The sequence below is a fragment of the Anas platyrhynchos genome, chromosome 6 (assembly GCF_047663525.1).
Source record: "Anas platyrhynchos isolate ZD024472 breed Pekin duck chromosome 6, IASCAAS_PekinDuck_T2T, whole genome shotgun sequence".
NCBI classification, from domain to species: Eukaryota; Metazoa; Chordata; class Aves; order Anseriformes; family Anatidae; genus Anas; species Anas platyrhynchos.
The window spans coordinates 4,422,172-4,445,252 of NC_092592.1; the positions used below are offsets into that span (position 1 = coordinate 4,422,172).

Genomic DNA, 23,081 nt, shown 5'->3' on the forward strand with positions numbered 1-23,081 from the left:
AAGCTGGCTTACTAGGACGGTAAGTGAAAAAATGGATAGATACTTATCAGAAGGGTTTGAATATTATTTCATTTAATCATTCTGTTTCAGGACATTTTGGTGATTCACTCTCTGTGTTAAAAAACAACAGATGGGGCAACAGAATGGTTTTCCATAAATCAGTTGTCTTGGCTTCACAGGCTGTGTAGGGCCCTACCACAGAGTTCTAGTGTAAGGTTAGCCATGTTACAGAGGGCAGCCATTTGCAAAATAAAATATTGAAGCAGTCTGCAGATATTTCCTGCTAAACTGTGTTCTTTACTTTCACTAATGTTACTTTTGAACTGACTGGTGTGCCATGTGGACTCAGTGCTGTCCACCACACATGGGTTTATGTAAAGGCAAGGTTTTTTGGAAGATAAGTCCTCTGAATGTTCTCGAATAACTGCCAATGGCCCAAGAGACCACAGATGGGTTGGAGGTTAAGCCATTGGAAGAGTTATACATGTTTGCTGTGGTTGTGGTCCAGAATCAGGATGCTGAGTGAGACTGACCTCAGAGCTGACTGGCCTCTCCTGAATCCTTGTGTTATGCTCCTTCCAACCACAATGAAGGGCAGCCGATGGCATTTTACCCCATCATATATCAGCTTGGAACACCTCAAAAAGATAAAGACTAAGGATGCTTACATGTACCAAAGGTGATTTCAATGGGAGGGTGCTATGGGAGAACACTGGGGCCATATGCCGGATGAAATTTTTGTGGAGGAGCTCTTGGTGAAGGGGATCCTGCAGGTGGTAGTGGGATGTGACTGATGTCCAGCCAGAGTGGGGCTGGATTTCATTGCAATAAGTTTATATTGCAGATGATTCAAATGGAAAACAGCAAGAACCAAATTAAGAATTAAAGCTGTGGGTAAGGCAGCTCTGACTAGATCTCAGCCCATTTCATTTTATCACTTGGAAGGACTCAAGGTGGGCAAGCCCTGACTGGATGAAGATCTGCCCAGGGCTTGTAGCTGAAGCCTGGAGAGGGCTGTGATCACCTACAGATGGGCCACCAGAAAGGCTCATAGTGCCCTCCAACATATTGGAAATAGGAACAGAGGGTTCATCAAACCAAAGAAAGAAAGTACCACTGAAAGAAGAGAAGAACGGTCCCAAAAGCTATCAACTGTAACTTTTTAGACAGGAAAGTCTCCAGGAAGGCGGAGGACCTTCTCACCTACAGGTTTCAGATCTGGTTGTATGAATCCATGACCACCTTGGCCCAGTGCTGGTGGCAGATCCCCCCTGAGGTCCCTCCCATCAGCGCTGCCATGGGGTGAAGTAAGCAGGAATCACACCCCTGTCCCTGAGTCCTTTCCAAATTCTGGAAATAATACATTTGGGGCTGTGAGAAGAAAAAAGTATCATTTACAGATCCGGATTTAGCATTCTTGTAGTGTCTTATGGGTAAACAGTTGTAAATATTTAATAAGCTCCAACAATGTGTATTAATTATGTGATCTCTTTAATTCTTCAGAGAATCAGCAGTCAGATAATTTTGCCTCTCTTTAAAATCAGTAGGAGAGAATGAATTATTCATTTTAAACCATCTGCAATCAGTCTCAGAGATTCCCATCCAGAGGAGCTCAAAGCAATTGCAATATTGAGACAGGAAAGAGAGAGCTTTGGAAGAACAACACTGGGAATTAAATCCCCAAAGATGCTGTTAATGTCCTTTTCAAATAACGTGCCCAGCTGGTCCATCAGCCCTGCTCCTGTCTGCAAAATCCCTCTGCTGGCAGTGTTAACATCCCTGAGACGGGGGCAGTGGCACAGGACCCTGCTCCAGGGCTGTGCCATGCCACAGGGCACTCAGTGCTGTGACACTCAAGTTGCAAAATGATCAGAATATTTCTTGCAAACCTTTTCCCCACTTCACTCTGCTCACATTTTCTTCTTTGACCACACACAGTAAAACACATTCCAACACCTTAAAACAGGACTGGATCATGTAATTTTTTTTTTTTTTATTATTATTTTTATTTTTATTTTTTTCCTTAGTCCAGGCAGCACTAAGATATTTTATTTGATTGTTTCAGATAAATTTGTTTGCATTATTGTATTACACTAACTGTTAATTTTTTTAGTAGTATTTCTACAAAGCACGCTTATCCAAGCAAAATTAAATAGTGTGGTTAAAATTCTCACGGGTGAGGTTTACCCTCTAAAATTTCAGTAGTTCACCTCAAAGAAAGTTTTTTGAAAGCTGGTGTTTCTCATGGGAAAAGTGTCAAGAGCCAGAAGTAGGGTATCTGGAGAGTCCCACTTGTGTCCCAGAGCAGGTCCATAAACTTCCTTGTGGTAAATTTATTTATTTATATGCCACCAGGGGACACTTTTTTTTTTTTTTTTAATTTTTTGGGGAGTTTTTTGGAACCTTTTTTTTTTTTTTTCCCCATAAACGTCAGCAGTGCTGAATATTGCAGTGTGAGAAATGCTGTCCTTTGCACTGTCCTTTGCATTGTTTGCTCTTTAACAGTTTCGTGGCTGTCATCTGCTGTTCACATACAGCAAAACTGGCCCTTCCCGACGATCTTCACACCGCTCAGAAGGGTGCTGTGATTGAATTCAGCAGCCGCTAGGTGCCAGTGCAGTTTTACATGAGAACTAGTTTTCCACTGAACACGGCCAAAGCATATAAAATTTTTCAAGAATTTAGGCAACTTGCCAGTTGTTAAATTTAGCATTACTCATCACAGTTGCTCTTCCCTCGATAGAGCTGTTCTCCTTCGATGTCTAGCCATTTGTGCCTTGCGTACGTGCTCAAAAGGCAAGCAAAGTCTCCACCTTTTTATCATGGGATATAAATTAATATGAACTTCAGAAACCTATCCAGGAGATGCATGCATCTGCAGGCTGATCCTGGCTCTGCTGAGCTGCTTTGCAGGGCTGCATTGCAAAACTTGACTATACTGCAACTGTCCTCCTGCACAGCATCTTGTCCCTCGAAAAATACTGACACTATTTGGTGCTGCAGAAGAGATACTAAATTAAGATCTGAACCAAGGCACTGAGAAGAAAGGGGAGAATCTCTCTGCTATTTCTGGGATTTCATGCAGGCTTTTGGACTGTCTGATCCTATGGTTGCCTGGTGTTTGCATGTTCCATGTAAGATTTCTGTCTGCAGGGAGCTGGGACAAGGCTCTGAGTGCGTAGAGGTGTTTAAGGAAGCAGAGTGTCTCCAGGGGGACAGCAATATGCCCCAAACACCCCCAGAGGAGAGGGTCCATAGATGGGGATTGTCTAAGCCCCCACAGGCAGTTCACAAGGGGCAGCTGAGAGCTGCCAAGGATTGACGGCAGTAAGAACTTCTACACCTTGAGGGAAAGGAGTATCCCACGAGGCACCTTTGCTTTGTGCCATGTGCAGCACCAGAGCCAAGCTGACCCCCTGACAGTTAGTCCCTGGCCTGACATCACTTCAGAGTGTTTTTGCCAAAAAGGGTAAATCCAGGTAGGTATGTGGAGCTCAGATGGGATGGTCTATGAGAGCTTTAGCAGGACTGGTGGGAAAAGGAAGTCATGCAGACTCAAATACCCTTGAAAGTCCCTGGAGACTCTAACCCACAGGCTTCTGGAAGGGACATGAGAGAGACCTTCCAGATTGGATGTTTCAGGGTCTAACGAGCTCCAATGGCGCAGTCTTCTGATGCCCAGAGACATTCAGGTCTCACATTGCACCTCAGATCACAGAATCACCTAGGCTGGAAGAGACCTAGTCCAACCTCTGACCTCCACTAAACCATATCACTAAGCTCTACATCTAAACATCTTTTCAAGACCTCCAGAGATGGTGACTCAACCGCTTCCCTGGGCAGCCCATTCTAATGCATAACAACCCTTTTGGTAAAAAAGTTCTTCCTAACATCCAACCTAAACCTCCTCTGGTGCAACTTTATCCCATTCCCCCCCTAAAAAAAAGAAGCACTCACACAATCCCTGAGAATTGGCAAGAGCTGTTTATTGCCGGGACATCCTGCAGGCAAGCCTGCGGGATGTCTGTGGTGTGTGGAGGCTCCAAGCTAATGCTTGCGATGGAGCCTGAGCAACAAGTAGGGGGCTCGCTGGGCACTCCTGCCCTGCTGTTGGTGCTCTCGGATGGCAGAGCACAAAGACATGCCGCAGTAGTCCCAGGCCTGTCCCGGCAGAGGTGGATCCACTTCCATCCGTTCCTCCATGCCTGGTGGATCCAGCTCCGTGGGCTCCACGGTGTTGGGCAGAAGGCTAAGCCAGTCCTTGCCTGAGACTGCCCAAATGGGATGCCTTCGGTCCAGAATGTTCTCAGGCCAAGGTGCCGAACCAGGGGGTCGTCCAGTTCCATGCCTCGGCCCCATGCCACTGTCAGCTTGATTGTCACGTGTGGGTCCAACGCTGCCCTCTGTTTTATGGCCATTTCTGGGTCCCACACTGTGCTCCGGGCTATGGGCACGCCTCTGCTCCCTGCACCTGTCTGCCTGATGCTCCCGCCTTCGCTCCACGTCACCGTTGCTCCTAGGGTAAGGCCCAGGCCCCCTGTCGCTGGCTGTGTGAGGGGCCGGCCTGTTCCCTGCATTGTTGCGGTGCCAATGGTACTGCCTGTGTGTGTCCGTGGGCTGGGCGCCAGAGGTTCCTCGGGCACTGGTGTCTCTTTTGCCCCTGGCGCTCTCCTTCCACCCACAACACATCTCCTTCTGCTCAGGTGCATTCCTTCTTGGTGCTTCACCGCTCTGCATGGCTGTCCTCGCACACAAGGCCTGCTGCTCGCCTGGCTCTTCTGGTCTCCTTCCTGCCGCCCCAGCTGGCAGTCAGAGGGCCCAGATGCTCAGCGAGTGCTGGGCCAGCTGCAGGGGGCCTGTTTTATAATTTGACATAAAGCTTTAGTGAAGTCAGCTGAAACTTCTGCCAGAGCTTGATTGGAACTGGATGATCAGCTTCGTCTCACCACCTGTGTGGTGGAGACTGCTGAGGAAGCCAGAGAGCATTAAGAACCTGTGCCGTAGAGACTTCCAGGCCAAGGCTGCGTAGAAGAAGGGAAAAGGAACAGGCAAGTTTTATGTCTTCTGTCCTGAAAGTGGACTAATGTATGGCTATCTGCTGATTTCTTACCGTTCTTTTCATCACTTATGGCTCAATCATGTCTTTGACTTATTTTTGGAGGACAGATACAGGTTTGTTTTTTTTTTTTTTGCTTTTTATTTATTTATTTATTTATTTATTTATTTATGTTTTTCTATCCATTCAGAATCTACATCTTTACAAATTTTTAACTTGGGTTGTGGGTTTTTGATTTCTTGAAAATCATTCTTGCTCTCCAAAATGGATCAGCCAACTATAGAGGAAAGAGGGACTCTCAGTTCTCCAAGAAGCAGGAGCAGAAATATTAAAAACATAAAAGTGAATTCTGTCATTGCCCTGATTTCAAAGAAAATGAAAGCATGGCATCAAGGAAAATCTAATGAGGTGAAATAATAGAGCTGGAAGATCTGTAGTTCTTGCTAAGGCCTAGTTCATGGCCCACCTCTTTGTAAGTCTGTAAAAAAAAGTCAGACTATTTTGAGGAAACCTTCTTTTGGCTTGGTAGGGACGTCTTTTTTGCATGCCATGTGGTGTCAGTAGCAAGGTATCAGATTTTCACCCATCTCTTGGGATCAGGATCCTTATGGAGAAAGATCCCAAAGGTGCAAAAACAGAGCTGAGGGCTTACACCCTTAGTATTGGGTGTGGATGCAGGATCCTTGATTTTTGATGTAAACATGCAGAAGAATAACCCTAATTTCTGTTGCATGCAAATGCCAAGTGTCATCAAAGTGCATGTTGAAAACACTCTCGGCATTGCCAAGCAGTATGTGACCTTGTCTGTATGACCTCAGATCGATTCTTACAGAACAAAGTGTCCTCTTATTTACCATGAATGGAATGACCCTTTTAGATAAAACTTAGGGTAGAAAAGACTGAGGCATTCAGGTTGGTTTAAAAAGTTTTAATGATATTTCAAAGTCCAGTTAATGCCCTTTGATTATTCTAGAATTACAGACTCACTTCACAGAATTTAAATCAGGTTATAACTTCATTGCAATGGATGATTTAGATGCCATTTTTACTTTATTCTCTAAACATAAATGATTGTCCTCCAGTAAATGGATGGTGTGATTTTTGCTACACTTTATAGTGTTAAAACTCTATACAAATATTGTACTAAGTGTACAAAAATAAGTGCTTCATGCACATACTTTTTAATACTGTTTCTTGCCCTTTTCTTTGACATCTTTCTGAACTTCATATAAATAGCTGAAAAAGAAGACTACAGTTACTGAACATGGAAAGTGAGAAATGTCTTCTGCCAATGGTAGTAATGTTTTCTTAGAGAGACGTATTATTCATTGGCAGTTTTCTCAAACAAAAAACACCTAGACAGAAAAGAAAATAAAGCCACAATACCAATAACACTCTTGGTTATTTTGACCTCTGTGAAAAGGGTTGTCATTTTCTGCAAATCAGAGTGTGCTGAACAGCAATCACAGAGGACCATAATACCTTTTGGATCACTCTAATGAACTACTTTATAAATAGAAATAGTCTAATAGTTCCACAAACTATACAGCTTATATGTGTTTGTTCCATTCCTAAGCAAAATCAAGTCAGCCGAAGTATGAGAATCCAAAACACTTGGCTCCTGCTTGTCAACACCTTGTCACAGACCATCGTAGTTGGTACAGCTATTGGGATACAGGAAAAAGTTCCACTTGAAACAGCAGAACGGCTCGCATGGTGCCACATTACATCATCTAGACCAGATGACAAATTTGGGGCCATATATGTTGGAATTGATGGGCATCACCAACCTAGCCTGGATGAGTTCTGCACCCTGGTGGGGAGGTTGCTGCCCTGATTTCAAGGAAGAAGCTTGTTACAGGTTGTAAATTCTCCTGGTTAACCTCCAAAATGGGCTTTTGTGACCTAGGCTGAGCTGATTCAAGTCATCTTAGCCTGTGTAGTCTATAGGACTAAAACATACACTATAGTTATATAAGACCACCTTTCTCCTGTATCTCTAGAGCATCGTTACTCCTTCCTCAGTCTGATGGCTAAAATAAAGGGATACTTCCCTCCTGCTGTAAACCAAGGGGCACTCTCAGCATCCTCAGAGCACATGCACACACTGGCCACCAGCAGCTGGTGCTCTCCAAAATGAGAGTTACGTGTACTATGTACTACTGATGTACATTAATTACCCCAGAGAACTCTACTCTAAATTAACTTTTGCAAGAGTCATAGCAGCCAGCACCCTCACTTGCTGTGTAAAGCAGCGTTATTAGCCAGGCAGGGCTCTTTCCATCCTGCTGAAAAGTTTACTTCTATATCATTTTGTTCCTGTAGAGGTGTCCGTTGTTACTAGGTAATAACTGAACTCTTGTGGTCTAATGAAGAAAAGAATTGGCCTGAATATATAGGGCTTTTCTGATCAGCCTTAACAGTCCAAAAGGTTTTGGACTATTGCACTGAGTATGCCATTAGATGGGAGGTGTTAAAAAAGACATTGTTTGTGGTTTTGTGACTTGTAGGTATGGCTTAGAAGTAGCAAAGTGAGAGGCAAGACTTTGCTGAATACTAACGTCCTGCTTTAAAATACAATCAGCACTAAAAAGCATGTAGACTAGCTTAGTAGGCTGGGCAGACACATTTTTGATCAATGGCTTTTTTCATTGGCTGTTTTCTGCTTGTCTGGAGAAATTCTGGGGTCTGCCTGGCTAAAAACTTGGGGTGAATGGAAGAGAGCTCCTGCTGTTTTCAGCATGGGTTGTTGCTTGTAAACACAACACAATGGTGTGTGTATGTATGTATATATGTATACATATCTATACGTAAATATATATAAATACATATACACACACCTCAGAACCACTCATTTTTGAGGCTGAGATTTTGCTTTCTAGTGTGAAAATCTGATTTTGAGCCATTTATTTTTTTCATTTCTCTTTTCTCCCTAATGTCCTGATATGAAACTAAAGAACTAAAAGAATGAAACGCCAGCTAACATCTAACTTTAGTCAACAGATTATTTTAAAATCATGAGGGTGTAAGAATTACCAGACAGAGAATTTTTCTACCTGTGCTTGATTTAAGGAAACTATTTTATAAAGACAGAATTAGAACGCTCCATAACCATCACTGCGTGCAGCTACTGCAAAGGCAGGGTAGGCTTCATATGTGGCATATGTCGTCAAATCTTGTCCCATTGTCACTGCTTGTTTGAGGTGAGTGGCTGTGACTGTTGCAGCAGCATTAGCAATGGTGTATCCTGCAGGGGAAAAGAGATAAGAGATGGAGATTAAAGGAAAGACATTCAAAAGCTACCATTGCCTGACATTTTTTGATGGGAAGACTTCATTGTCAATGGCAATCATGTCGTTTGTCAATGGGAAGACTGGAACAATCTGATTAGATTAAATAAATCATTCCTGGCATGTTTTTCCTCCTCGTTAAAGGTAACAAACTTGACAACTGCAGCTGGAAAATTAATGCATTTTCTCACCTATTATTTGTTAAACACATTGCCTAAAAAAATACGCTCTTTGTTGAATATTTTTCCTTAAGCTTCAAATATCTCTGAGATGAGAGGCTGGTAACAGTGCTCTTTACATGGACTCCCACACATGACAAAGGAGGGCAAGAAAATGAAGTACTGCATAGAAAATCTGGGCATGTTTTGCTTCATAGAGAACACATTTGTACAGCTGGGAGAAAACATGTCTGTGACATCCTTTATGGTCAAAATGCATGCAACTCAGGACAGACATGTTAGAGAGGAGGGGAATTCTCTCTATGCAATATTGGGAAAAATATTTAGCAAACTGGATTTTTTTTTCCCCATCAGATTCTAATGGGATATGTGGTTTCAACACTTCAAAATTTTCCATGGGAAAATGTTAGCTATGCTGATTTAAAATGAATCACTGGGAAAACAAACATCATTTGGGGCTGGTTTGTCTGAAAGGAGAGTGTAGCAGCTTGTCAAACAGACCACAGTATGTTGTTGTTATGAAAGGATCAAGAATTAAGATGAAGCCCAAATGTGGGAAGAGTAGACAAGATGCCCATCGGCTCTACTGAACCTGTCACTGCTTCCAAACTACATCTCCCAGGATTCAAACTCTCCAACCAACCAGCTGGCAGTGGGATTGGCTCAAGGTCAGTCAGATCCAAGTCCCATTGGGGCAGGGCCTGGAGATACTTCAGGTTGGAAGTTAGGAGAAATGAATTCTCAGAAAAAGTGGTCAGGCATTGGAATGGATTGCCTAGGGAGGTGGTGGAGTCACTGTCCCTAGGGGTGTTCAAGGAAAGGTTGGATGTGCCTGGGGACATGGTTTAGTGGGTGACACTGGTGGTAGGGGGATGGTTGGAACGGATGATCTTGGAGGTCTTTTTCTACTTTAATGATTCTGTGATTCTATTATTCTATGATATTGGGCATCACCAAGACTACGTTCCCTCATGGAAGGTGTTAGCTTGGGAGAAAACATGAGAAATTCATGGGAACATGAATATTGTGGTCGCTCAAAGTGTCTTTCTTGCATCAGCAAAATGAGGTGCAACATTTCAACTAGGAATTGAGAAATTTGTCATTTTAACCATGTTCAGCATCATCATAAGAGAAATAAGCTGCTACCTGGGCATGGCCTGGGCTGTGCTGGACTTCAGTGAGTGTGGACTGAGCACCGGTGTGTGCTGCTGGCAGTAATTTTAATGTATGTCTATTTGTTGCATTTCCAAGATAAATAAATAAGGGTGGATGAAAGAAAAAGGAGAGATTATAATTAAGCAGTAAGTGGGGACTGGATTCAATAAAGAGCCCATTTGGTTTCCACACTGCGGAAGCCTGCACAAACCCAGACAAATTGATTTTTCTGTGGCTTTTGCGGACTCCTGTGGCAGGAAGCCGGATAGATTTTTATTTTTTATTTTTAAATCCATCCTTGAGACACTCCAAACAATTCAGTAGTACTGACTAATGCATTCCTCATGTGCAGTTTGGCATAAGTTGTTCCCACTACATCAGAATCACCGTCATGCTGGGGAGCACAGTAAATGTAATGCCTGCAAGCTGGATTACAGCTCCTGGCTTATGTTTTCCATGATTTCCCAAGCTCTTTTGGTAGTTACAAGAGCTGTTGGGAATGAACTCAAGAACTGGAAACATTAGTCTTCCAGCAGGGGTGGGAGAGAGCTGGGATCGGATCCTGGCTGTCACATTCACATCGTTCCTTTGGCAGATGAAATCCAAGGGGTTGGCTCAAGAGGAGGGATCCTTGCAGTAAGGAGGACCGAACCCATCCTGTGTGGCACTGGCAAGGGGACAGCAGGAAGGGGACCCATTCCAGCTCTGGCTCTGGGGAGACCACATCTGGGTCTGGGTCCTACTGGGGGCTCCCAGTTAAAGGGAGGCATCTGTGAACTGGAGCACAGTCAGGTCTATCCTCAGTGACCACGAACAGGCTAGTTCTGGACTAACCTGTGAGGAAGCATGTTGGAAAAATAATACTGCAGGAGGCCTTTGCTGTACAGACCTTCACATACCTGGAAAAGCTGGCGCAGCAGGAGGCACCTCTGTTCCCTCCGTGGGAACCCCCAGTGTCTGCAGGGTGTATTCTGCTGCATAGGTTTTGGCTTCATCAATAAAGGCGCTGAGCTTGGGAGGTGTGAAGGGATGTCTGTGAACACAGCAACATAATAGCTTTTTGTTTTGTTTTGTTTTGTTTTGTTTTCCTCTCTAGGCCTTTCCTGCAAAACCTTCTGATCTAGCCATAGTTGGCATAATCCCACACATCAAATAGAAACATCATTTTACTGTGCTGATGCATCAACACTAATACTTTTAGCAGTCTGGTATCTTTGCTGAGATTATCGGCCCTGGGTCACATTTCGGCCACTACATGTTTTCAGAGCATGTTGTCCGTTTTCAGTCCAAAAGAAAGCCTGCTTCAGTCTTTCTCATTAAAATACACCACAAAAATATTTCAGATCAGAAGTGTTTAGGATCATACCTGGAGCCTAATTAGCAGCATGTTCCTACAAGCTGCTTTTCTTTTTCCTACATGAAATATTGTATGTTTTATTTTCTTACTAAAAAGCACCCCTTTGCCTACTTATTTCTGGCTTTCTGCAGTTTTTACACCACTGAACACAGAGTGCCAAGCACAGCAGACATCACTGTTGGTCTTTTTTTTTTTTTTTAATTTATTTATGGATGATTTTCTCTCTAATGTCTCAAAAACCTGTAAATAGAGACCTGTGTTGTATTCTGAAGAGAGATGCTAGACAAAATCCACTTTAAAAAAATCCTAAAACCCAGAGAAACTTGAATAGTTACATACATGGTGGGGTTCTGGCTGGCGAGGGCGGGGATGGTGATTTTGTATAGGAAGAGCTGTCTTTGGTCTTGGCCAATTGCAGAGTGGAGCTGGTAAACAGGCTGTCCCCAGTTGTTTTTCTGGCAGATTTCTTCTAAGATCTAGGAGGGAAGAAGGGATTTGCTCGGGTTAATTGTTGCATGTAGCCTTCTTCCCCAGCTCCAGCCCCTGCATTGCTCTGCTTCCTCCCCTCCAAAGAATTTTTAGAAGTGTAGTGGCAGCTTCCTCAAGCCTTCGTGAGAAAATAAATGGCAGACAGGATAGTAAAGCTCACCTTGAGATATAAGATTCATCTAAATGTTATATACCTTAAAAATGCATTTAATTCCTGAAGCTAATTACCACCTCATTAAATGGGATGTCTTTGTTTTGCTGATTAGCTGTTTCATTTCATTATTGGCATGGCCTTCTCTGAATTCTCCACAGAAACTCTATCTGTGCACGTCTTTTTAACCCCCTTAAAGCATTATGGTTCCATTCATCTTCGCAGCTCTGGTGCCTCCCTCCCTTGGTGGGATATAGTACATAAAAAGCCCAGTCTTAAAAAAAAAAAAAAAAAGGAAGGAAAAGAGGCTGTTTCTCTTTCCAATTAATTATTCAGGCTTCAATAGGCAATTTCTGCTCCTAGTTTGAAAGAGAAATGCTGGACCACATTGCCCTTGGCCTTAGCACAGCTTATTCCACAGTAATTGGGAATCACTGTCTGGAAATGCTCTTGCTTTTTCTTTTTCTTTCTTTTCTAAACCCAGGGGCTATCTGCTGTCCCAGATGGGTTTGATATAGTGTGGTGCTCCTGTGCATCCCCACCAGTAGTGCTTGGACCATTTGTTTTTTCTAAATAACTCCATCAGGTTTGATGCTCAACTTAGAAATTGTTGGGGCTTGGGGTTTTTCCTACTGAGCAGCAGTTGCGGTCTCCCCAGGTATTTTTCAGTGCCATAACAATTTGCATTTCAGTGACACAGTAAGGCAATTTGGCATCCTGAAGTTGAACACAAGACAAAAATGTTCTGTTTGGAATGACCCCAAGCGACTTGCTGTAGCTGTGACGTTGGTCTTGCCAGGTTGGAGCCGAGACCCCTGGGTACCCACAGCCTGAGGCTTTCTGCAGTCCACCTTAAAATTATTTTATTTCACTGCTGCCTTTCATTTGATAACTACAGATCTAAAGTTTACTACTCTGTAGTACGCACACCCTAGTTCATCAGATTTCTTGACCATGGTGACAGCTGTCCCCTGCTGTCCCAAAGACTGCGTAAGGATGGTGCTTTTGAGATGTAACATCACCATTTAAATATTCGATGAGCAACATCTATTCATGAAAACCAAGTACCCCAGCTAGGCAGCAGGAAGGAAGTTAGGAGGGTCCATCCTTCACAGGTGCTGTTGCAGTGTGCAGTGGGCAGGAGAGGCTGACTGATTTGGCACAGGTATTAATGAGACCTTCCTAAAGCAAGCCATGGCTGTGTAAGAAGCATTATTATGAGACAGTGGCAGTGAGGGAATTAGGCAACTCAGCTGGGGGGAAGATGTGCTCCAAAAATTATTGCTGCATGGCCTGCCACACATTGATCCTGCCATGGGGGTTCATCACAAAGATGTCGGGAGAGCAAAAACCCTGAACTGCACCTGCCCTAAGTCAGCCTGGACCATTTCACCCCTCTTGGATAACATGGAGACAGAGAAACTTTGCAGGGGGAGAAAAAACTCCAGGTTTCTGGGGAGAAAAGGATGCTTTGGGAGACATTTAGCAAATGGAATACTGCAACAATTTTTTTTACTAGACAGAGGTGTGTTTCTGAAATCTGAGTGAAATTAACTTCTAACATTACTTTGGATGATTCAAGGGGAAAGGAGTTGCTGTAGGAGAGTGACCTCTGAAACTCAAGGAATTTGTTCTGCCCTGTCCCCAGCTAGCTGTCTGGATCCCAGTCCTGCATGCACAAGCACGTCAAAGCTTCCTTGTGCAACCAGAGCTGTTGCATTTGGCTGGGCTGTGCAGTCCATCAACTCCTCTTTTCCCATTCCATTTAGGATGTACATCGGTGGTTCAGGATTTCGGTTCTCAGCATCACACAAACCCTGATCTCCTGCAAGGACTGTGGCATATGTCGGCATCAGGGGAGACAGCACAAGCTGCCACAAATGGGTCCACCCAGATAATGTGCTCCGCATTGTTTTCCTTTTTTTACTGCATTGGAGCAATCACATCGAGGCAGCAAAGCTCTGTGCAATGCCATGGCCCTTTTGCAATACAGATGATTCTTTTTTCCTTTTTTTTTTTTTTTTTTTTTTTTCTCTTTCCTGGCGAAGTTGCTGTTTTTCTAGTTATGTGAAATAGTTCCTAGGGTGAAAATTTCTTAATTTCTTTACTCCTCAGTGCTTTTGTGGCGGGGTAGTCATAGCTGGATTTCATCTTCCACTCATGGAAGTTTATGAAAATTCTCCCTTGAAGGAGAATGAGTGCTGTTCTCCAGCAAGGTGGACGGCACTGCAGGATGCAACTAACAAGTGTTTTCTTGTTTAAATGTATTCCGAGAGTTATGAATAGATGTAGCTATCAATCACCAGTTTAAATTCACGCAAGGGCTGTTTTTCTGAAAGCATTTTGAGCAAAGGCAAACCCTGGCCAACACATTGACCATTCTTCGCACACACCTACCTGAGGAGCAAGTTTGATCCCTTGGGGCTTTAGTGTGACGTGATTCATCGGTGTGAGTTCCATTCCTGGCAAGAGGTCGTAGAGTTTATCCTCTCCCCTCTTTTCTCCTTTGAGCTGGTATCCACGCCCCAGGCCTGTGTACGCCAGGTAGCCGCGACCTCCCAGTCCTCTAACTCCCGCAGCCCCTACAGGTACATTCATGTAAATTTCTAGGAATGTAAGAAGGCATTAAACTGAATCAAATCACCGGAAAAATTACCCTGATTGTCCCTGAAATGGAAAAGTTAGCCCCACTGACTGAGTTTGGGAAGGAGGTAGGCAGGAGCCCCCCATAGCCTGTTGCTGGGCTTGCACACTTGGAGGTGCGAAGTTATAGGGGTACCCCTGCTTCTGTCTGACCCCATTTCCATCTCCTCTGCTCTGTGCTGACAGTTGAGGTGTAACTTTCCATTGAGCTCATAGACAAGCCAGTTTGAATTTTATAACACCTTTCTAACCAGATTTGTAGACAGAAGTTGGAGAAGGGACAGCTGATGTCACTTGCCACTCACCAGCATAATAAGAGTTTCATGAGGAACTGTTTCTATGTTTATACAGCCCCTCACTTATATGAACCAAAGTCAAATTTTCAGCCCCTATTACATTTTCATTTTTGTTCAAGGAGCCCAATGAGCACATGCATTTATTTTTCTGGTAGTCCCCAAACTTACTTCTGCAGATACCAAATGCTGTCTGCAATGATATTTAATTGGGGGGGGGGGGGAGGGAGGGGTACCTGAATACAGGGATTTGATTCAGTACCAGTTGCAGACACCTGGGGTCATAGGCAGAACCTCAGCAACCATCAGAAATACTCTCTATTTTCATAGGTTTCTTATTATTACATTATTATTAAAAAAAAAAAAAAAAAAAAAAAGAGTCTGTCTCCCAAAGCACAAAATTAATGGCTTTCTTGGTTTCAGTTCTGGTTCCCCACTCAGCTTTAGCACAATGTGACCTCCCTGGGAAATGCTGTGCCTTTGGGTCAGAAGACATCAGGACTGGCAAAACTTTCCTTGTGGGTTTCAAAGGAAAGGGGGAAAACAGCACAGAGTTGTGCTGGTGGTTGTATGAGAGTTGTCTCTGGAGGGAGGTAGGGAAGGAAGGAAATGGTTTTATTTTGTTTTCCCTGTTGGGGCAAAACCAGGAGGATTCATGGTTTATTTACCCTGGAAGGAGGGTGATCTGGAAGCTGTCTAAAGCTTGCTCCAGGAAAATGGTTATTTTTTAGTACCCTGCTTAGCCTGCTGGAATATCACTGTGTCTTTGGGAAGGGCAAAGCCTAAAAACTGTTTGCTGTCCCTTTCTGAAAGGGACATCCTCAGCATGAGAATGCAGCCACCCAAGCACGGGAGGAATCATTTTGTTAGAGCAGAGTATTGGCATGACTGCAGTTACCTCGGATGGATGGGGGCCGGATGATGCTCCTGTTGCTGAGCCCCTTGGCGGCTGGGAAGTGGAGGTTGGGGATAGCAGCGTAGGCATGTGGTGCGTAGAAAACCGGGGCACCCAGGTAGGTGGTGGCAGGGTCGTACATGTGTCCAAAGGCGTAGGTGTACTCTCCCTGCAGCATCGTGCCTCTGCCACCTGTGCCTCGGGTATATCTGACGTAGCTGTCCTTGTCGACAGGCTTGGCTAACGTCACCTCTATGGGGGACCCATCCAGCACCTTCGCATCGCAGGAAGAGTGCGGGAGAAGCACAAGTGTAAGGCAGTCTCCAAGATACATGGGGATTATCCTGTCTAAGAAGGCAGCTTCCCCGCATGGTTTACTAACAGAATGGGAAAATGGAGAAAACCACCCAAATCAGCCAAAATCTCCCTCCCACAGGTGGAAGGAGGCACTGGCTGGGTGAAGGTTCAACGTGTAGAGAGCATCCAGAGCTGACACCAACCAGCAGAGGCTAATTAACTGAATTAGCAGAGTTGTGAAGCCCTTGAAAAGGCTTCACTTCCCTGCAAAGCAGCACCTAAGTCAGCCCGATAATAGGTACTCCTATGGAGAACAGCAGTAGCACTAAAAATAGGAATGGGGTTAACACCTCTTTGGGAAAAGCTCTTGCATTACAGCACTGTGAATTACATTGCAGCGCAAGAAGTACTAAATACAGCAACCTCCTTGCAAATCTGCTTCTGAATTTGGAGCAGATGTTCTGGGTTGACCTTGTTTGTCCCTGTTTACTATTCACATGCTTCCCTTCCAGTGTTTTTGTTGGCAGACGTGAAACACGTATGTGAGTGCAAGCCAAGGGAACCCATAACCCCTCATTTTCTAGTCCTCATTTCAGTATTGCTTCAACTTTTTTCAGAGAGATGAACTACAGTCTGATCTGGGCAAACATTTATTATGAATGCAAAGGGAAATAAGCCAAAAAGAAGAGTTTGTGAACATCAGGGTTGAAAAAAAACAAATTCAGGAGCATAAAAGCAGCCTGAGAACTGAAAAAAGGACTAGCACCCTCAGGGTGTCTTTGTAGCTAATAAGCCTGGCATGTTTGTTTCAGCTGCATATAATATACTGCATGTAAGTCACAAAATAAACACTCAGAGCAGCTTTACCTTCCCATTCAAGGCTTTCATAGCTTCAACCGCATCTTCTCTTTTATTAAAGTGCACAAAGGCATAGTCTCTAATTTTCTTTACTCTTTCTACTGCACCTGTGGAAAACATTAGAATATTAGTTGGAAATAGGTATTAGCTGGAAAATATGTATCAGAATGAGCAATTGTGTTGGGTTGTGAGCCCTTCAAGAGCAAAAACTGGCCAAAGGTAAGAGAGAAAGTCAATGGTGTCTTCTTACCTCTTAGGATGCATATACCATGAGAAACTAAAGACAATGTCTGTGTTATTTCAAGCAAAACTAGAAATATTTGAAGGCAAGCACCCATATGGTTCCCATTAAACTGGAGTGGTTTGCTCCTGTCCAAAATGCTCTGTCTGAGGTTGTCTTTGGTTTTGTGTTTCACTTCTGTGACAGATCTCCAGGAGCTGGATGGCTGAGCAGGACACTTGGTGTTCTCACACTCAGTGTTCTTCTCTTCTGTGTCTGTCCTCTACAGCCTTCCCTTTCCCTTGTCAGATGCTCTGCTGCTGGGAACTTTGTAGCACCCAAATATTCTGGCTCTGAGATAATCACACTGGCACCTGCTCCCTGCAGGCCCAAGCTTTAGGTATCTACCTTTTCTCCTCTAGTTGTTCGTCTTTGTCAGTCCTGTCAGTTGTCAACCAGCCTAGCCAGCGAGGCTATAACACCCCTAAAAGTATCCTTTGGAAATGTGGCTAATGGATGCAGGATGACTTTTCTGTTGGTTTCTTTCCTTTTAAAGCTGAACAGGTGTACAGGGAAATATCCAATTGCCACAAAACAAAAACAAAAACAACAACAACAACAACAAAACACACAAACAAACAAACAAAAAACAAACAAAACAAACAACAACAACAAAAAACACGTACTTAAATAACTGCAGAAGGAAAAATATTTCTTTGGAGTTTAAGGGGTGGCATTAGGAGCTCCAGTGGGTTATAAATAGCCTGTTTCAGCCTATAACCCAAGCAGCCTGCATGTCTTCAAACTGACACTGAAATGGCAAGTGGCTCTTTGTGTCCTTCTGGGATTGGAGGGTGATTTTCTAAGCTCAAAATTAAGGTCATTATATGCTGATGTCTTGTTTATGAGTTGAGGCTTTAATGAACTCTCTGTGTTTTGAAAATCCCCCTTCTACCTCCTGGAAATTGCTCTGTGTTATTGATCCTCTCTCAAGCCAAAACCTTGCTCTTTCCTATTTATGGGACTAGGTGGCGTGCTCCCACCCCAGCAGGACAAGCAGCTACGTGACACCGCAAGGAGAATATCATTCCAGTTAGCACCTTTGGAGAGCGTGGCCTTCCTGCTGCCAGGGCAGAGCGCCTTGCTGTGGGAAGGTACAGACCTGCCCCTCCTTGCCGCTCTCTTTCAGCATCACCCCACTTCAGCTGCGAAGTCTGGAGCCCATTTAACCAAATGAAAACTTTGCCAGGGCTCAGGATATTTGCCAAGATCTCTAGGGAGTGAGGGCAGGGCTTCTTGTTGATGAAGTGATGCATATTTCTATAGAAGCCATCCGGCACTGAATTTGGCACAGATTTAAAAGGGGTGATACTTATGCTGTGTTACAACTTGGGATGCATACGTAGCATTCCTGGTAGTGTCTGTGGAGCTTGTGGTGATGTGGTAATTGCTCTGTAATGGGGACCTCTGCCTTGTAACTCCTCTCATTTGGGTACTTTTTTATTGGATGGCTCGTTATTGTCAAAACAGCTTCTAAATTCCCTGGATCAAATGTACACTTCAGACAAGTGATATTGAAATGTGACCCAACAAACGTAGCAGATAACCAAAATGGGAGGTGAATCATTTCAGCTCCTTGCTGAGTTGCTTAATTGTAATCTCACTATGACTTAGACTGCATTTATTCTCCTCAAAACTCAGGTTTTGCTTCTTCTAGGCATGTTTTTTTGAAAGTATGGCACAACTTTAAAAAGGGCATTCTTGGTTTCATCCACAATAATTAAGGCTTTCCTTAAAAAAAAATTAAAAATAAAAATTCCAGCATGAGAAGCAAAATGAGAAACTGTTGAAAAGACAAACTAAAGAAGATTCAAGTCTTCTGTTGTACTAGAAAACTTTCCTTAGGAGCAGAGCAGATGACTGTTACTGAAGTGTCAAATGGATATAAATGTGTTTCTGGGGAGTGTGAGCAGTTCAGTGATCAGGAACAAAACTGAATAAATAAAGGAGGAAACAGTTAAGAGAGTGGCATGATACATATTTAGCTTGGGGTTAAAATGGGATTTCTAACAGCTTGATGGTTACTTAAAGTATTAGCTGGTAACATTAGCTGGACAGGAAAAGACTTGTAAAGAAATCTCTTAAAGATCTTTGCATTGCAGCCTATTAAAAAAAATGGAGCAGAAATGAAAAGTTGGTGAAGGAAAAATGAAGCTCTGTAGTGTATTTTTAAAAAATAATAGAAGGAAGTTAATAGGAACGAGATGAATGGCAATTTCACATTGCCAAGCATAAGTTACTAATGCCTAATGGAATATGCGGCTTGGAGAGCTGCACAAATGGGTTATTTTTACTCTGTTGTTTTTGGGTGGAATTTTCTAAAACTGGAGCAGCTCAGAAGTAAAATCTCATCTGAAAGCCAGCAGGATTTTTATTCCCAACAAACATATTTGCTTTTTGAAAATCTCACCCTAAGACCATGTAATATATGCCATGAAAATACCATCATATCCCGCATAAAATGATAAGCACTGGTTATTCATAAATTTATGGAAGATCATTTTTGGTATGAAAAAGAAAGAATTCAGCATTTAGATAGATTAGATAAAAAGCAGTTGAATTAAACCATCCTATTTCTGTCATCATCCCTTTCTGTAGATGAAGAAAGCTGAAATCACCCAGCTGTTTTAACAACTCTCTTTTTCAAGAAGAGTCAAATGACTCAAAGTTGTTTTTATGATACAGGCATCCTCATGAAGTATTTTGGATCTCTTCCAGTTGCCAATCACCTTAAAAAGGTTAGTAGTGTTAGCTGTAAATTAATCAGCCCGTAGCAGAATGACATGTTATGCATGTTGGGTGGGAGCCTTCAGCGTTAATAGCAATTTTGCGGCATTACACATGAAGATTTCACCATGGAAAAACTGCTACTTTTTGTCTTCCTTTGTCATTTTATGAATGAAGAAATACTTCCATTTGCAGTAGCAGCACTTAAGGGCTGTGTCAGTGGGTTCCTACCTTGTTTGATGCTGTTGAACTCCTTTTCTATAGTCTCTTCGGTGGTCGAGAGCATGAGGTTCCTCACATAGAGGATTTTTACCGACGACATGGTGTCTTCATCCACCTCCACTTCTGGTTCTGCCCAGTCAACAGCAATAGGGTGTCCCCACAACTGGATCCTTCCTTTAAAGGGATTGGCATCATCAGTGTCAGAGAGGCTTAGGTTCCTCTCACTTCTGCTCAGAGTTCATTTCATATGCAGTATGAACAGTAGAATAGGTCAATTATACAAAGAGGGCCAAAATAAGCCTTTTGTGCTCAAAGCACTGCCTTTTAGTTTACTCATTTCCAAAAGCAGATGGTCACGCTTTCACAGGTTCCCACTAGCATCTTAGATGCCTGCAGAAATGTAGCATCCAGAATTTAAAAAGCAAATTTGTGGCACAATTCACTAACATCTGCATTCCCTGGAATGCTCTCTGAAGGGAAATATTGTAGTGGGTATACTTCTCTTAAAAAGATCCCTGTTGGCTGCAAATATTTAATTCCCTAGGAAGTTGGAAAGGGATCCAGAAGTCCCGGGGGATGAAATGAAATAGTAAAAATCAGGATGTCTCCATGTGCAAGTATTTGAAGCATGGTCCACACAGGGTGAAGTTGCAACAGAAGCAGTAGAAAGAAGGGAAACAAAAAGCAATGAGGCATAAAACAGGGTATGGAGAAGAAGCATATGGCTTCTGTATAGAGTGGATCAAGCTGCCAAGGGGCAAAGAATAAAAACAGAAAATAAAGAGGTAGTTAAAAGTTATGTTTTTTCCATGTGATCATGCTGAGCTCTGTAATCATTTGCATTGAGTTACTTAATCTATTAAGTAATTGATTAGCCAATTCATGATATTTAATGTGTAACAAAAACTGATGGCCACAGCCTTGCCTCCAATCAGCGTGAATTGCTGTGATAAGCATTTCTTCCCAGTCCTTTCAGCACATCTTTCAGGAAGAAATCCTTCCCCCTTCTCTTCAAGAGTGGCTGATATCTGGCCACTCACCAATATCCAGAGCCCTAAATTCCATGTGCTCGGTCTGTCACCCGTTTTTTCTCTGGCAATTTTAATCAGCCTAGCAGACAGTGCTTTGGATACACAGTAGGGACCATTTTCTGGCTTAGCAGCATGGTTAGTGCTGGGTATTTCCTCCAAAATAATGAAATAAAATGTCTGCCTCTTCTGCAAGTTTCCCTCAAACTAGTCCTGTCTGTGCTATTCTTATTACTTCTCTGATCTTTATGATATGATCTTTATGATTCTCCAAGGCCTAGGTGTATGCTAAAATCTGGAAGATACCTAAGTTGGTAGAAGGAAAATGAGACAAAACACTCTGGGAGGCATCCCGTCTTGCATCTCCACTTGGATAATCTATCTAAGATAGGATAGGAGCTCCAAAATAGAGGAAAATTAGAGGGAAGGGGTAGAACTTGGAGACCTGTTTTTCTGTAACAGGAGTTAAAAGCTGAAAAACAAACAAACAAACAAACAAAAAATGCTAAAATGTAAAGGGGCTGCTCCCTGCTAGGAAGTCCTGTGAATGAGCAGGGAACTGTGGAGCTGGGACTGCGGTTGATGTTCAGCTTCCAGCCCTGACCAGTCTGATGAACAGAAATAGACAGCAGCTAATGGCAGCCAGCTAAAATGAAAGGCCATGGTCTATATTCTAAGTTGCCATGTTCAGTTCAGTAGTGAAAATAACAACCTGGCTGATTCATAGCAAGGAGCTAAGCTTGGTTCTTGCTCTATCAGCTTGCTAAAACCCAGTCTTCCTCCACCTGCCTATTTAACCAGGAGACAAGACAGCTTTCATAAAAAACATCTTCATTTTGAGCTTTTCTGACTCTTCTACAAAGCTTCCTCAAAGAGCAGTGAGGTTCAGAGTCAAGGAAGCAACTTGATAATGATATTCAATTTCACATTCATCCAATGCATCAGCTGGAGACACATTCAGTCCTGGCTTGAAACCTTTTTCAAGTTCCTCCCGTATGTTTGGAACATCGGAAGACTGTCAATCCAGTTCAGGTCTTTGAAATTCCCAAGTTCCCAACCTGTTTACCAAGATGTCCCTAAATCGGAAATCACTAGCACATTGCACAAGGCTTTTCAAGACTATGTTCTCATTCCCATCTGCCTGACTGTCTTTGCTCAGGATTTCAAGTGCTTTGCTCTCTCAAGGCTGCCATCAGTGGCAGTGCCTGTGCCTGCTCCTTCCATCCTTCTCAATATAGAAACCATGAGAAAGTTATGCTGAAGCACAGACTAACAGAAAGTGCTCCTATAATTGGGGAGCTGCTAAACTGATGCAGAAAATACAGAATAAAAAGAAAAATAATCTGCGTGAGATACCCCACAATAGCAGGCATACTCAGGTATATATTACCTCTTGCAATCAAACTAATTTCTGACAATAAGAGAAAAGGTTTTAAAATGACAAGATTTTTCATGGGCTATCATGTAGAAAGAAAGAAAATTGGTGGGCATGATGTGTGAGGGTCAAGTGTCAGAACAGAAGGTTTATTGGATTCTTTCATCAGCAAGTGAGCTGACAAAGCAGTGCAGGAGCTGCTGCTGAGCATATGAAAGCATGAGAAAAACAGTGAAATCACTGCAAAGGCAATTAATGTTGTGTCTTTTTTGCTTATCACCTATCAATCTTCTCTTTGCTTCACTGTGTCCCCCAGCACTAAATTACATAGACTTATTCTCTATATAACTTTTAAATTCTAATGCAATTCCTCATCTGAGGTTTTCTTCCCATTTGGAAAATAAACATTTTCAGGAACATCCTCAGTACAATGTCAAGTCTGAATATGGTCATATTTCCCTAAGTGATGCTCCCCAGGAGGTCATAGATGAGGCCATATTTTACATACAACTCAAGATAACCATGGGATAATATATATCCCACAACAGAGCTGAATGGATACAACAGCTAGATCCATCTAGCTATATTTTAATAACTTCAAGCTCTTAAATGAAGCACCTGGCTAATGAGAATGGTGGTAAATCAGGCTTTTCAGTGAATCACCCACCCCACACCCCAGAGTCAGGGCATGTCTGGCAGCCCGATGGGTGTAATGGGGTCCCTCTTTGCTTGAAGTGAATCGTTGGCAGCCAAGATGAGAAAACTCAGAAGTGTTCCTTTCCTTGG

At 43.0% G+C, this 23,081-nt stretch overlaps 1 protein-coding gene across 5 annotated transcripts in view; it reads right to left on the minus strand.

The window, feature by feature from the left end:
• Positions 1 to 5,969: 5,969 nt before the first annotated feature.
• A1CF (APOBEC1 complementation factor) overlaps positions 5,970 to 23,081 on the minus strand; it is a 28,682-nt gene continuing 11,570 nt past the window's right edge. For 3 of the 5 annotated variants that reach the window (XM_038181487.2, XM_005017317.6, XM_038181485.2), the window contains 7 exons: positions 19,902 to 20,066; positions 16,673 to 16,770; positions 15,512 to 15,782; positions 14,075 to 14,283; positions 11,377 to 11,513; positions 10,580 to 10,713; positions 5,970 to 8,303 (listed from right to left, as the gene is read on the minus strand). In XM_038181487.2, coding sequence (XP_038037415.1) covers positions 8,152 to 8,303; positions 10,580 to 10,713; positions 11,377 to 11,513; positions 14,075 to 14,283; positions 15,512 to 15,782; positions 16,673 to 16,770; positions 19,902 to 20,066 — 1,166 coding nt within the window. In that variant the 3' untranslated portion in view covers positions 5,970 to 8,151. Of the gene's footprint in view, positions 8,304 to 10,569; positions 10,714 to 11,376; positions 11,514 to 14,074; positions 14,284 to 15,511; positions 15,783 to 16,672; positions 16,771 to 19,901; positions 20,067 to 23,081 lie in introns of all 5 variants that reach the window. The other 2 variants (XM_038181486.2, XM_072040281.1) reach the window with 2 other exon arrangements.